The sequence below is a fragment of the Mus caroli genome, chromosome 19, assembly GCF_900094665.2.
Source record: "Mus caroli chromosome 19, CAROLI_EIJ_v1.1, whole genome shotgun sequence".
Lineage (NCBI taxonomy): Eukaryota > Metazoa > Chordata > Mammalia > Rodentia > Muridae > Mus > Mus caroli.
The window spans coordinates 50,312,771-50,327,843 of NC_034588.1; the positions used below are offsets into that span (position 1 = coordinate 50,312,771).

The following is a 15,073-nucleotide window of genomic DNA, read 5'->3' on the forward strand; positions in this document are numbered from 1 at the left end:
AGATGGACGGATTGACAGACAGGAAGGAAGGACACCCTTCTATTTCGCCGGTTCTTAGTGGGAGGCTTGCAAGTGTTGCGTGTGGAATGTACTCAGTGAATGATATATCAGTGTTCGTGAACATAACCTTTCAAGCTGAGGTGGATAGGTAATCCTCCCAGGCCTGGGAAGCTGAGGTGGTGAGGTGGATAGGTAATCCTCCCAGGCCTGGGAAGCTGAGGTGGTGAGGNGTGAGGTGGATAGGTAATCCTCCCAGGCCTGGGAAGCTGAGGTGCTGAGGTGGATAGGTAATCCTCCCAGGCCTGGGAAGCTGAGGTGCTGAGGTGGATAGGTAATCCTCCCAGGCCTGGGAAGCTGAGGTGACTGATCAGAAGTTTCCATGAGATTTCATCAGCAGCCACCTGTGTGCCCTAGGACAAGTTAACTTTTCAGTGTTGTAATAAGGGATTGAATGGACCCTAAAAGTGTGCAATTCTATGTTTTTTCTGTTTGCCACTGCTATGAGTGAAAAAAACTAGCTGGCTTTGCAGAGTCCTCTGGGGACCTTGTTTTGTGGCGCATGTAACCTTAGCTTCCCAGGCTCTTGGGTGTCTGTGCTACCCAGACTTCTAGCAAGATCACTTCCTGCCCACAACATGCAGGCCCACCTCAGCTCTCTAAACAGACTCACCCTCAGTATCGGTGTCTTGGGGAAACTGTATTCATTTTCTGTTGCCACTGTAACAAATCATCACAAATCTGATAGTGTGTAGCATCATAGATGAGTGAGAGTCTAAGATCCCTGTCAGTAGGTCTGTAGTGAAACTGTTAGGAGGAATGCCCCTGCCTCTGCCCTGGCTCTTCAGGAACATCCTTTCCCTTTCTGTTTTGAATTTCTAGAGGCTTCCTGTACTGTCTTGGCTCATAGTCTCTTCCTCCACTTCCACAGACATCAGCGCATCATCTTCCCTTTCTGTGATGAGTGTTTCCATCTCTCTGACTTTCCTCCTCATCGTTCTTATGGTCACACAGAGGTCACCTCGGCAATGTCAAGGTGATCTTCTCTTAGCTCAAGATCCTTAATTGAATCACTGCTGTAAAGTCCTCTTTACCACGTACGGGGACACTTAACAGGTGCTGCTGTACAGTGTATGGCTGTTTTGCCTGCCTGCATGTCTGTACACTATGTGTGCTGCACTCACGAAGGCCAGAAGGTGGCCTTGAACCCCCCCCCCCCCCGGAACTGGAGTTACAGTTAGTTGGTAGCTGCCATGTAGCAACCCGGGAGCTGGTCCTCTGGAAGAACAGCCAGTGCTCCTTAGTGCTGAACCATCATCTCTCCAGCCTCTATGCATTCAGTTACTAAACCTAGACTTGGGGAGAAGCATACTGAATCTCCCACGCTGAGGTTGGGCGGTGAGTGACTACACCCAGGTGTTCAACGGCACTGGGAGGCTGTAGACTCAGAAGCCACATCTTGAAGTGCTCAGGCACTGTACTCACATAAAGCGCATTCGTCTCCCAGCCACCGGGCTCTGAGAAGCCACAGCCATTTACCGTCTTCATTGCTTAGCTCCTGGCGGTTGCCACAGCCACCAAGCTGCTGGGAAATGCGAGATTCTCCAAGACACACTGCTTTCTTTGGGGTGTGTGTGTGTGTGTGTGTGTGTGCTTGAGTCTTTACATAAATGGGAAAGCCTAACATTGTCATCTTCATTTGGCTGTGGAACGTGTTTGTATTTGGATTTGAGTGTGGGTGTGCCTCGTGTTCTGGGGACTCTCTTAAAACAGCAGTAAACCTTGAAATAGACACTCCTAGAATACTGTGTGGCTTCCTTCCTTCCTTCCTCCCTCCCTCCCTCCCTCCCTCCCATTCTCCTTCGTTTCTTTCCTTTTTCTTTTGCCTTTTGAGACAGAAGTCTTATCATACCCAGTCTATCTTCAAACTCAACACTAGCCTTGAGCCATCTGATCCCCCTGTCTCTACCTTTCAAGCACTGGGATCACAGGCGTGTATCACCACCAAGCCTGGCGCAGTTATTAACTCTCGCAGGCTAAGTATTTTACGGCTTTTATTTTCTTAGATAGAACAGTTAGTCTTTTTTCTCACCTAAGATTTTGGTTTTAAAGGGCTATATTCTGTGTGGATGATTTGCGTGAAATCACTTCTGTGCAAGTTTGAATAAAGCCGGGGACAGTGAGAATTTGTAAGATTAAAGCAGAGACAGAAGGGGACCTGCTCCTGGGTCTGGTTGTGCCAGGTCTGAATGGGGAGGTTTTGATCTTCGTGTGTGCCTGGTCTGAGCAATGAGGTTCGGGTCTAGTTGCGGGCTGGGTATGAACAGCGAGGTTCGATAGTCGTATCCACATCTGACTCGCTGCCACACTCCATGGCTGCTTTTCCTTGCTGGGGAGATGGCTCTTCTTCAGATAACCTTTCAACACCCAGGAGGACAACCTCTAGCAAGGACTTGCTCCAGCCCAGAACTGAAGGTTAAAAAACACAGCTGCCTTCTCTGAGGAAAACAATACCAATTTTGTGCTCCTTTGGTCGTAAGAAACACATTGGCACCTCCTTAACACCTTGTCGGTAAGGACAATCTGCGTAGTGGCCAAGCCTGGGGGTAGAGCTGCCCTGTTGGGTTTGCCTTCTAAAGCTTTGCTACCGAACAGTACGCAAGGCATAATCATTCATCAGTTGGGACCCTCCCTCCTTTCTTGTTAGCCCCTCCCCACTCTGTTACAGCCATGGTGGTGCCATACCACACAAGGGCTCATGAAGCTGAGATGCCCCCCCAGCCCAACTCCCCAGAGTGCACAAGGCCATCCTTCCTCCTTCCCCATATCTTAAAATGCAGCAGGCACGCCTCAGAGAGCAGCTTGCACGCTGACTGGGTCTCTCTCTCTTCAGGAACTTGCAGAAAGTTTTTGATTCCTCACACAAGAGGGAAAGAACAAAGGCTTGGTTTTTTTTTTTTTTTTTTTTTTTTTAAATCTGACTTAGCAGTGTGTTTTGTTCTTGTTCTTGAGCGTGGGTGTGCCTCATGTTCTGGGATCTCACTTGAAACCAAACAAGCCAGCAGCCCAGGAGGATATGTGCCGGAGGGAGGAGGAGGGCTGCGAGGCTCCTACTGTACCTGCCAGGTTGGGGTTCGAGTCTTATAGGCTCATCCACTTTACTTCATGGCAGTGAGTGTTAGAGCTCTAGGTTCCTGCTCTACAAAGTTGAGATGAAAATGACCTATCCTGTGTGGCCCTTGACCTGTGTGACTTTTGAAGTTCCAAAAAGCTCACATTGGTCCCAGGAGCCTTACTGGAGGAGATGGCCCTACCCAGTTACCTTCTCCAAGCATGAGCCCCCTTCCCTCAAAGGAGCTCCAGGGAGGGAGGTGTGGTGTGCCCACCACACCCTTGTTTGTCTCTCTCTCCTCACCCCAACCCTCTCCACCCCTCTCTGCCTGCTGCGGCCCTCCCCGCCCCCACTCAGCTTATCATCTCTGAGTTTTTATCGCACAGGACCTGGGACAGTGGAGACAGATGTGTCCCAGCTGTGCATTCATGCTTTATAAGGAGATCGGCTGTGCAGCCTGGCTGGTCCATCAGCCAGACTTCAGATTTCACAGCCTCGTTCAGGTGCCCCGGGATTCCATTTCACCAGCATCCTGAACACATTTCTTGGTTACACCCACTCCCCGCAAGGGGAGCCTTAAGACACAGAAAATATGGCTTAGCCAAAAGCCTCAACTGTGGAAACCGCTTATAGCAGATTCACCAGGAAAGCCTGTCTCATTTATAGACAGTCCAGTCTCGGTTTGCCCAGAAACACAATACAGTCAACGGACAAGGCCACAGAGCGATGTGGCAGAGCGGCTCCTCCCATTTCTCCTAAGATTCTGTGAAAGTTGGCTGGCACTTACTACCTCGAATTTAGATTTTGTTTTTCACTTATAGGGTTTTTGGTTGCTGTGTATACTACTGTGTATGTAAAAGCTGTCTTACTGTTTTTGGATTTAAAATGAGGACTAGGATGAAAATATGTGTCATAAATATATACACAGTTTATTCTGGCATACTTTTCAAGGCAAGGAGCGTATGGACTTTCTTATGCCACTAAAATGACGGGGTGAGGAGTTAGCATGCTGGGCTGGTTTTTATCTTATGTATGGTTCAGGACACAATCTCTACAAATTATTATTAATATTATTATTATTGGGGCAGGCATTTGCATGTGTCATAGTATTCTTGTGGAAGTCAGAGGACAGTCTGTGAAAGTCAGTTCTCTCCTCCCACTATGTGGGAGCTAAGGAACCAATCTCAGATAGTCAGGATTAATGGCCGATTCCGTGGAGGTTTGGTCCATTGCTATGTATTGAAATGCTCAATTCTGTACTGGCAGGTCTAAGCCTACGAGTGAATTCTCACATTTACCAGCTCTTGTTGTGCAAATCTTGCTCCTTAATTTAGAACTATTGGCTAATAAAGATGACAACAGCCTTTAGCTGTGGAGAAGAGAGGTAAGTGGTGCTCCGGTACTCTCCCCCTCCCCCGCTGGGGTCTGAAGCAGAGACCACAAGGAGAGCAGAGAGGAGAAGACTCCCTGGGGTAGGTTAATCATGAGAACATGGCCATGAGGGATGGCCAATTGGGGTTCTGGGGCCCAGGTAGAAGATGGCAAGTTATATCATGGAGTTATTAACAAGGAATTAGAAATAGCATACACGGTTGATATTTAAGGCTTATTATAAATACAAAGCTTTTGTGTCTTTCATTTGGGAATGAAATGATCTGATGGGGTAGAAAACCCCAATTCATGTTTAACAGTACAGGATTGCGCTACCCACTGAGTCATCTTGCTGGCCCTGTGCACAACTTCTGAAGCTTTAACTGTTACAATAATACATGTATACATTTAAACAGTAGTAGAAAAACAGTTACTATGTATCTGTCTCCCTCTTGCTGGATTTTATTATTTTCAGCTGTTAATGTCACAGGAACATTTTCAGCTATCAAGTTTTGCCTTTGTATATATTTGCACAATTTAATTATTGAGTCAAAGACTATGACAGTAAGGACTGTGTTTTCCAAGCCACCTTGATGAAAAATATAAGCTTTCAAAGCTTCAGTATAAACTGTAACCCACTCTATGTCCTTTCTTTGCTGCCCTTCTGAGACAGGATCTCACTTTAAGCCACCACACCTGGCTGACATTTTGGTTTTTCTTATCTCCCCATCGTGGAATCTGGTTTTCATTTTGGAGGTTTTGCTAGTCAAGTGGTCTTTGGTAACGGCTCCTTCTAATTTCCAGGCAGGGAGAGCTTCTGCCACATGGCTTTTTCTCTTCTATTGTTTTTTTTTTCATTTATTTATTCACTTTATATCCTGGTTGCAGCCCCTTCATCTCCTCCCAGTCCTGCCCTCACATCTCCGGATACTAACCCACCCTGGTACCCCAAGTTACTGTAAGACTAGGTACATCCTCTCCCACTGAAGCCAGACAGGACGGTTAGTTAGGGGAACAGGATCCACAAGCAGGCAACAGATTCAGGGATAGCCTCTGCTTCCGTTGTTGAGGGACCCACAAGAAAACCAAGCTATACATCTGCTACATACTTGGGGAGTTGGGTGCTAGGTCCAGCCCTTGTACGCTCTTTGGTTGGTGGTTCACTCTCTGGTCTCCAAGGGTCCGGGTTAGTTGACTCTCTTGGTCTTCTTGTGGAGTTCCTATCCCTTCTCAGACTCCCAATCCTTCCCCCAACTCTTTCACAAGACTCTCTGAGCTTCGTCTAATGTTTCTCTGTGTGTCTTTGCATCTGTTTTGGTCAACTACGGGGTGGCGCCTCTCAGAGGACAGCCATGCTAGGCTCCTGTCTGCAAGTGTCGCAGAGCATCATTAACAGTGTCGGGGATTGTGTGCTTGCCCGTGGAACAGATTTCAAGTTGGGCCTGTCACTGGTTGGCCATCCCCGCAGTCTCTGCTCCTTCTCTGTTCCTGTAGCTTTTGTAGGCAGGACACATTTTTGGGTGGAAGGTTTTGTGGGTGATTTGGTGTCCTTATCCCTCTGCTGGGAGTCCTGCCTGGCCTTGTCTATTGGACATTTATTAATGTGTGAGCACTTGTATGTAGACCTATGAGGCAGGGTCTTGCTGACATGGGGAAAGGGGCCACTGAGGAGCAAATGCGGTCCCCTGCCACTCACTGAAGACCAGCAATGCATGTGGACCTTTTGTCTCCCTGCAGTGCTGCCAAGCTCCTGGATAAGAGCCCCTTCTCCGTCAATAACCAGAACCCTCTGCTCACTTCGCCAGCCAGCGTCCAGCTGGCCCAGATACAAGCCCAGCTCACCCTCCATCGGCTGAAGATGGCACAGACCGCAGTCACCAACAACACTGCAGCGGCCACCGTTCTGAATCAAGTCCTCTCCAAAGTGGCCATGTCCCAGCCTCTCTTCAACCAGCTCCGGCATCCGTCTGTGCTCGGCACCGCACATGGCCCTACTGGGGTGTCCCAGCATGCTGCCTCCGTTCCCAGCGCTCACTTCCCCTCAACCGCAATCGCCTTTTCGCCCCCAAGCCAGACAGGAGGCCCGGGGCCTTCTGTGAGCCTCCCCAGCCAGCCCCCCAACGCTATGGTAGTTCATACCTTCAGTGGAGTGGTACCTCAGACCCCTGCCCAGCCAGCTGTCATCCTTAGCCTTGGGAAGGCTGGGCCTACACCGGCTACTACAGGGTTCTATGAGTATGGCAAAGCCAACTCCGGCCAAGCGTATGGTTCTGAAACGGAGGGCCAGCCAGGCTTCTTGCCAGCCTCGGCCTCAGCCACAGCATCGGGCAGTATGACCTATGAAGGGCACTATAGTCACACGGGGCAGGATGGCCAACCTGCCTTTTCTAAAGACTTCTATGGACCCAATGCCCAAGGGCCACATGTAGCAGGTGGATTTCCAGCTGATCAGGCTGGGAGCATGAAGGGAGACGTTGGTGGGCTGTTGCAAGGCACCAACAGCCAGTGGGAGAGGCCCCCTGGATTCTCAGGCCAAAACAAGCCCGATATTACAGCAGGACCCAGTTTGTGGGCTCCACCTGCCAGCCAGCCTTATGAGCTCTACGACCCTGAGGAGCCTACCTCAGACAGGGCCCCTCCCGCCTTTGGATCTCGGCTTAACAACAGCAAGCAGGGATTCGGCTGCTCTTGCCGAAGGACAAAGGAGGGGCAGGCTGTGCTGTCCGTGAGGCCCCTGCAGGGTCATCAACTGAACGATTTCCAAGGCTTGGCTCCACTCCACCTACCACATATCTGCAGCATCTGTGACAAGAAGGTGTTTGACTTGAAGGTGAGTTACCCAAGAAGGGCTGGGACCCAAGCACAGACTCTAGCGGCATCTAAGAGGAGTCCCTTTGAGGACTATGGCACTAAACTCATCAGTGCCCTTTATGAGAATCGTAGGCTGTAGACCCTAAGGAGTTTTAGAATTACATCCCGTCCTTTCTCTGCTCTAAGGTAGAGGATGTCTTCCTCGAGACAGATGAAAAAGCAGTGGTTTCCTCTTTCCCTTTGAGGATCTTTTTCTCCTTTTGGGCTTTCTAGAAGCTTCAGTTCCTTCAAGATATATTTGTTATACTAAGTTTGAAAAAGGGAAAAGTGGAATTTTGGGCCAAGGGCAAAAGATCAATTCTTAGACCAGACCTAGACAAACCATTAAAGAGGACTCAAAATGTGCCGAGCGGATGGAGAGACTCCCAAGCCTCCCGTTGGTAAACTGCTTTGCATTGCTGTGAACAGAACTTGCCTGGAAGAACGCTTGCTCCAAGGTTTTCTGATGATACAGCGAAAGATTTCAAAGCCGTAGTAAAACATAGGTACAGCTAGCAGTCATTAAACTCTTCCCATGTGCTATCCTCGTGACTGTAGGAGGTAGACACTGAGGCTGGGCTTTCTTGTTGCTTTCTTGTGTTTGGAGAATGGGTCTCATTTAGTTCTGGCTGATCCTGGACTCAGTTCCTCCTTTGTGGGAGTCACACAGCACGGCGGGTATCGTTCACGCTGCCCAGGTCATGTCTCCCAGATGTGTCTCTGTGATTTGAGTGAGACCTTTCCACACAGTGAGGACAGTGATACTAGGTGGTGCTGGAGGTTTCTGTCTCACAGTCTTTTCTGAGGCTTTCTAACTCACTACGCCATAGACCAGAGAATAGCAGGTAGAGGGATTGCATGCGGTCAAGGATGGGTTACAAGTCTATGGACAGGAAACACAAAGGGAAGCTGCCTTCAAGTCTGGGGTGGCCATCCAAGATGGATACAGGGTATGCAAGTAAGGAGTTAACAAGACTGGTACTTGGGTAGCAGCACCTGGAATAAGGAGGCATGGGAGGAGAGAGATGGGGACGAGGTGTCCTTATGGTCCAGCCTCAGGATGCTCTGAGCTTCCTGCCTGGCTGGTGGTAACTGCCTTCACCCTCTGCCTCCCCGTGGACTCAGTTCAACTCTGGTCCTTTCTGTGGTCTTGTAGGACTGGGAGCTACATGTGAAGGGGAAGCTGCATGCCCAGAAATGCCTGCTCTTCTCAGAAAGGTAAGCGCTGTCTGGATCGTTCCGTGGGTGCTCAGCGGGTGTTCACTGAGATGTGCTGGGTGGGGCACAGGAAAACTGCAGAGAGCCAAGCAGGGGAAGAAAGCCCGGCCACCAGAAGCTTCCACTTAATTGGGAGAACATGAGCTCAACTCTTGGTGCAACCGGAAGGCCACATTTGGGGGAGGGGGCTGTGCATGTGCACATGGCTCTTGGGGACATTGCACTGCAAATGGGACATCTGGGCAAAACCTTACTGAGGTCACCTCGGGGTCACCAGGGGTGGCTGTATGAGGCAAGCACATTCCTACCAGACAGAACTGGTTTTAGAGGTTTGAAGGCCCTACAGCTGTTGTGGACTAGGGGTACAGGGCAGTATAAACTCTGACCAGCACACACACACACACACAGAGGCAGGGAAGTTTAGAGTCCCAGGTCTGATCCTTGGGCTGTTGTGAAGACTTCTTGTGGTTGTTGCTGTAGATATGACTGGAGCTGGTAGGTGCTTAAAGGAAGGAGTGATGCCCCAAACCTCAGAACAAGATGCTGGTTGCCATACTGAGAATAGATTCTGGGGAAAGGCCTACGTTAGAGATCAGTGGGGAACAGCCTGGCTGGCCCAAGGGCATAGAACAGAAAGCTGCACAGCCTAGATGATTGTTCACAACAGCTTAAGAGTGACAGCGGCCGGGAGGCCAACTAACGAGGGCAGAAAGACTAAATGTGGCTATCCCCACTCTGCAATGTTACGTGGTCCTAAAAAAGAAGGAAATTCTGATGTAATTTTGAGCTGTAAAATTCCACTCGAGTGAGGTGTTTTGGAAACTAAACAGGCCGGGATTGGTGAAGAACGGAGAGTGGGTGTTTCATGGGCACAGGGCTCTGTGGCTGGCTGGGAGTGATCATTGTATGTGAGCATGACCGTGTTCAGTGCCACGGAGCTGTGCCCTTAAACATGGTTAACAGTGCATTTCATGTCGTAAGACCTCACCACAATGAAAAGAATTCTTATATAGGCCTCCCTGTTCTTGTGGTAAAGCTCATTACGTTAACCATCTTAAAGCTCACAATTAAGCAGCGTTTAGCACACTCACCACTAGGCTGGTCTCACTCACATACCCAGCCCTCCCTACCATCAGCCCCCGGGGAGTGGTCCGATCTGCTTCCGGGTTTGCCTTTCTATAGACATCTTATGGAAATGGAATCCTGTACTATATGGTCTTTCATGTCTGGGTTTTTTTTTTTTTTTAAACTTACCATATTTAGGAGACTCACCTACATCACAGTATAGAAACAGTATATCCACGTTCTTATGTATCTAAGTGTACATATAGCGTACCTGCTCATCTGCTGACGAGCACACGAGTACTTTCTGCTTTCTGCCATGGTGACCAAGACTGCTCTGAACAGAAACACATTTTTTGAAGGACATATAGGGGCAGGCTTTGGAGGTCATATAGTCTTTTTATTTGATTTCTTGAAGACACTAAATCCCTCCCTTTCCTCTCCCTCTCCTCTAGTGCTGGCCTCCGGAGTATACGTGCTTCAGGAGAGGGGACTCTGTCTGCCTCTGCTAACAGCACAGCTGTTTATAACCCCACTGGAAACGAGGGTGAGTGGAGGGGGCCCTCAGATGGCAGCTGGGAGCAGAATGCAGGCCTCCGGTTCATGTTCTACCTCGGAGACCAGTTCTCTCCTGATAGGAGCCTCCTGAGCACGTGCAGACAGCAGGTCCCAACACCGACAAAGTTCTCCGGGGTGTTTTAGACCCTCCGTGTGCCGGTTACAGTGAGCACAGAGGCACAATCATACAAACACTAAAGAGTATAGCGAGAAAAAATATACAAGTTCTCTTTCCACGTGTCTGAATCCTGTGTGTGTGCATACGTGCATGCATGTGTCTGTGTGAATGTGCACAAATGCATCTGTGTGTGTGTGCGTGCATGTGCGCATGCGTGTACATGTTGAGACAGGGCCTCTTGTTGGGTTGGTCCCCAGCTCATGGGCTGGGCTACAGCGACTGACCAGTGAGCCTCAGATACTCCTATCCCTGGCTCCCCAACACTGGAATTGCAAGCACGTGCTACCATACCTGCTACTTCCTGTGAGTTCTCCGGACTGAATTCAGGTCCTCAGGCTTGCAAGGCAAGCATCGACCAGTCAGTCAAGCCACCTCCCCAAGTCATGAATTTTGAAGGTCAGGTTTGTGACTAGGTTCTTCTTCTTCTTCTTTTTTTAACCTGTTATTGATCATCATTCAGATTATACCTCAAATCTTGGAACATCATATGCAGCCATTCCAACGAGGGCCTTTGCTCAGTCAAACCCTGTGTTTCCTTCAGCTTCCTCTGGGACAAGCGTGAGTACGAAAGCTTTCGCCTCCGTTTTCCTCATTGTCCCCAAAGTGTTCATGTCATCTACACCTCTGCTGAGAGACGGATGCAGAGAAGGTTGGGGTGGAGCTGGGTCGTTGGGTCGTTCAAATAGTATCCCTAGACAGAGGCCAGGGGGTGCTTTATCCATCTTACTAGGACTGAAACACAGAAGAGATGCTCGGTGTTCCTTTACTACTGTCTGTCTGTCTGTTGCAAGAGGTCTCTCTGTGTGACCCTGCTTGGCCTGGTACTTACTGTGTAATCTAAGTTGGCCTCAACCTCATGTCAGTTCTGCCTGAGCCTCCCGAATGCTGGAATTATACCATGAGCTAGTGTTGAGCTTTCTGCAATAAGATCCTAAAATCAAAGACACTTACTGCCTAGCATTTCACAGTGGTTTTTTTTTGGGGGGGGAGCCACATGCTGTTATGTTTTAAAAGTTCTTATAAAAAAAATGTATTGCTTTGTGTGGTCGTGCACAGCTTTAATCCTAGCATTTGGGACCCTACAGCAGGCCTGTCCCTCTGAGTACAAAGCTAGCCTGATCTACACAGTGAGCTCCAAGTCAGCTAGTGCTACACAGTGAAACCCTGTCTTAGCATGTCCTATCTTACATTCTTTATGTATATGTCTGTCTGTGTCAGTGTAAGACATGTGCATGAGAAGTGCCCACAGAGGCCAGCAGGAGGCATCAGGTGAGCTGCCTGATATCAGTGCTGGGAACCAAACCCAGGTCCTCTGGGAGAGCCGGAAGTGCTCTTAGCCATGGGGCCATCCATCTCTTTAGCCCTTAAAATAATTTTTAATATTTTATTGCCATGGAGCCCTTTGGCTGAGAGTGTGATTCTAAAACTAGAACCAAAGAATGAAAGTGACCAGTACCACTGGGATGCTGACTGGGTTAGTTAACTGTGTGGAGGGCGAGGGGTGGGGCTGGGGTTATGTGTGTGTCCAGAGGCCAGCTTCTGGGAGTCAGTGCTCACCTTCTCCCTCCCTTGTTTCTGCTGCCATGCATTCTGGGCTAGCTAGCCTGTGAGCTTCAGTCATCTCCTGTCTCTACCTCCCTTCCTGACTGCAGAGAGCTAGGAGGCAGATGCAGGCTGCCACACCAGCTTTTTTTTTGTGTGGATTCCAAGGACCAACCTTGAGTTGTCACTACAGTGTTGCTAGCTGAGACATCTCCCTGGATGCGGCACTGGGTCTCATTTTCTGTCCTTCATTCATTTTCTCTGTAATAAGCTCTTTGATACTTGAAAAGCCTAAGGGTTCGGCTTCCTTTTTCTGGAGTTCTGACATCCTCTCTCAGCTTCTCATGTTTTTTTTGTTATTGCCCTCACGCCTGCCATCAAAACCTGCAGCAAAACAAATGTCCCTGGTCGAGCCCCGTCAGAGACGCCTGGTGAGCGGCTCAGCTGTGGCATCCTTCCCCTCTCCTCTCCCACGCTCTGCTGGGCAGGTCTCCACGTGCTGCCCTCTCCATGTCTGTATATTCATGGTGTTGAGTAGAAGCCCCTTAGGAAAGAGTGCTTATTTGGAAGTTCATATTTCAGTTAAAGTTAGTTTTGTGGTTTCTACCGTTTACTCTTAACCAGGCTGGGAGGAGGCTGGCCTGGGTGACAAGCAGTCTGGGGTCAGAGCCTGCACCCTGACGTCTCCTCGAGCTTTGGGTGTAAGATGAGAGCTGGTATCACTTGAGCCCTTTGGGGGCAATTAGAAAAGGCTGTGAGAGCCACGGGCAGGGCAGTTCTGAGTTTGCCCTACACATCATTCCTGCCCTCCAGCGTTGACCACTGAGCCTGTGGCCTTGGAGTCGGAGATCTAAATTCAGGTCTGAGTGCTGGGGCTGAGAGCTGTGTAGGCCACAGACGGATCATTTGACTTCTCTAAAACGCCATTCCTTTATGGATGGACATATGGACAGTAACTTTCCACATGATGAGTTTGAGAGGTAGGAGAAATTCTAAGTTTTCAGATGAGTAGTAACCTCTTTGTACTCTGCCTCACATCTTGGCATGTTACTCATGGCCTCCTAGCCTGGTGCCCAGGGCAGGGATGAGGCCATCCCACAGCGTGGGATAGCCCACCGAGTGTCTATCACCTACACGGATGGTGTCTGTGACAACGCTTTGCACACGGTCCTAACTAGTTACGACCCACGGAACTAACAACGGTTGTTACTGGGTAATAAATCCTTCGACCACTCTGTGCTAGCTGCGACTCTGCCCAGGCTTCTGGGCCAACGTTGTCCTTACACTGGTCTGCTTGTCGTATCTGCTTCTCTCTGGGTGATCTGAGGTTCCCGTGGAGGCCCTGTACAAGCCAGGCAAACACTAGCCATGTGATGATGAGCAGGGATGATGTCTCTGACATTCTGTGTTAACTCAAACGAATCCTAGGACCACTTCTCCTAAATGGTTAGAGGTGGGAAGCTTATAAAACACTATGCTTCTACATAGACAGCTGGTAGGAGATGGAGATCCCAGATGCCACAGACTACAGCTAACATGTCTGTTGTGTTTAATCTGTTCTTAGCCTTTCTGCAACATATGAGCTCATTTAGTCTTCCAGACAGCCCCACACATAGGTACTATTATTACCCTTATTGTATAGTTGAGAAACTGGGGCCAAGAGAGACTTGGTACCTCTCCTGAGGTAACAGTGCTGGAAAATGGAGGTGGTTTAAGGTTGAAGCAACCCAGGTCTGGGAGCCCTACACCTTGCCCTAGAGCCACAGAGCTCTGCCTCCAGGCTCTCAGAGGACTTCTCCTTACAGTGACTCTTTACCTTAGTAAATTTCTCTTCCTTCTCCCTACACTTCACCCCTAAGCTCCTCAGGAGGAGGAGGAGGAAGAGGGTAGAGGAGGAGAGGAGGAGGAAGAGGGAGCCAATGTTAGGTGTGACAGGGACCTGCCTAGCCGTGGGCAGCCATAGAACAAGGGAAAGATTCCAGGACTGTGGGACCCTGTGGTCCTTCTGCACTGCAGCACAGCTCCCAAGATGGACACAGGCATCCCGAGTGCTTCTTGTAGATCCCACGGGAGGGGAGAAGCTTCGTTTGACTGGTTTTATCATTACAAGCTTTATGACGTCATGCTGGCCACGTGAACCTCCTCGAGGATACGTGGGAGGTCAGGGACTCCCTCCAGGTCCTACATTACCAGTGTGCTATTATTCAGTGGAGTTCTTCTGCCTAGTGCCGGTGACCAGTTGGCCTGTTCTGGCGAGGGGAATCGAAGGCAGGCAGTTTCTCTCTCTGGGAAACCTGAAGTGTAAAAATGCTGAGACGAGAAGACAAGGTGAGCCTGCTGAGGAGCTGAACCTGCGGAGGAGCTGAGCTGCCATTGAAAACTATTTCACAGGCTCTGTGAAGGCTCAGGGCAGCCCCTCAGAGCAGTCATGGACTTCTGCCCCCTGCTTACAGAGACCTCCAAAGACAATGGGCTATGACGCATTTTTCTCTGAAGTCATGCCTTGGACTTGTACCGTGGTCTTTTCTTTCTGAGTCCATTGACGCAAGTCTTTCCAGGAACATACCCTGTTGAACAAGACCAGTAACCAAGACTCTGTCCCAGCGGGAGCACTATTGTTTGTGGACCACCACCAACAAAAACCCATTGCTACTCTGGAAGCTCCCTTTCTACGCAGGAGGACAAAGCGACACAGGGGCTGGAGGAGGGAGAGTGCAAAACATACCCAAAGTGCCACAAAATCTAAAACTGTCACAGAAGCCGGCTGCTGCTGCCGCAGCTGGGCTGAATCTGAACTGGCCTCGTCTCTGCTTGAGTCTCTCTTTCCCGTGTTTATTTTGATAGAGATGGGGCCTTGGAGAGACAGTTGCATGCCATGTTTGCTAGTGGCCTGTGATTTGTGTGTCCCCAGCCCCTGTCACTCTCTCTCTTCAGGGTCTCCAGGGATGGATGTTGCTTTTCACTTAGGCTGAGCTATTTGACAGAGCCATGGCTTCTCCTTGGCTGTCTGAGTCGTCATAAACAGAGTAATCAGGTTTCTACAAGGGCCGTCCAGACTCCTCGGGCTGTAAACAGGCTTCTCACACCCGCTGAAGACATATTTTCTCTGGGTGTAGCTGTAAGGCCATCCTGTAGGGTTCACAGTTATAGACATCATTTTAATTTTGCTTTCTTACCAACACCCT

At 49.5% G+C, this 15,073-nt stretch overlaps 1 protein-coding gene across 3 annotated transcripts in view; it reads left to right on the forward strand.

The window, feature by feature from the left end:
- The window catches only part of Rbm20 (RNA binding motif protein 20), a 211,042-nt gene that overhangs the window by 151,712 nt on the left and 44,257 nt on the right, over positions 1-15,073 (forward strand). For all 3 annotated transcript variants that reach the window (XM_029472620.1, XM_021152190.2, XM_029472621.1), the window contains exons 2-5: positions 6,218-7,310; positions 8,487-8,548; positions 10,066-10,157; positions 10,807-10,904. In XM_029472620.1, coding sequence (XP_029328480.1) covers positions 6,218-7,310; positions 8,487-8,548; positions 10,066-10,157; positions 10,807-10,904 — 1,345 coding nt within the window. The remainder of the gene's footprint in view (positions 1-6,217; positions 7,311-8,486; positions 8,549-10,065; positions 10,158-10,806; positions 10,905-15,073) is intronic.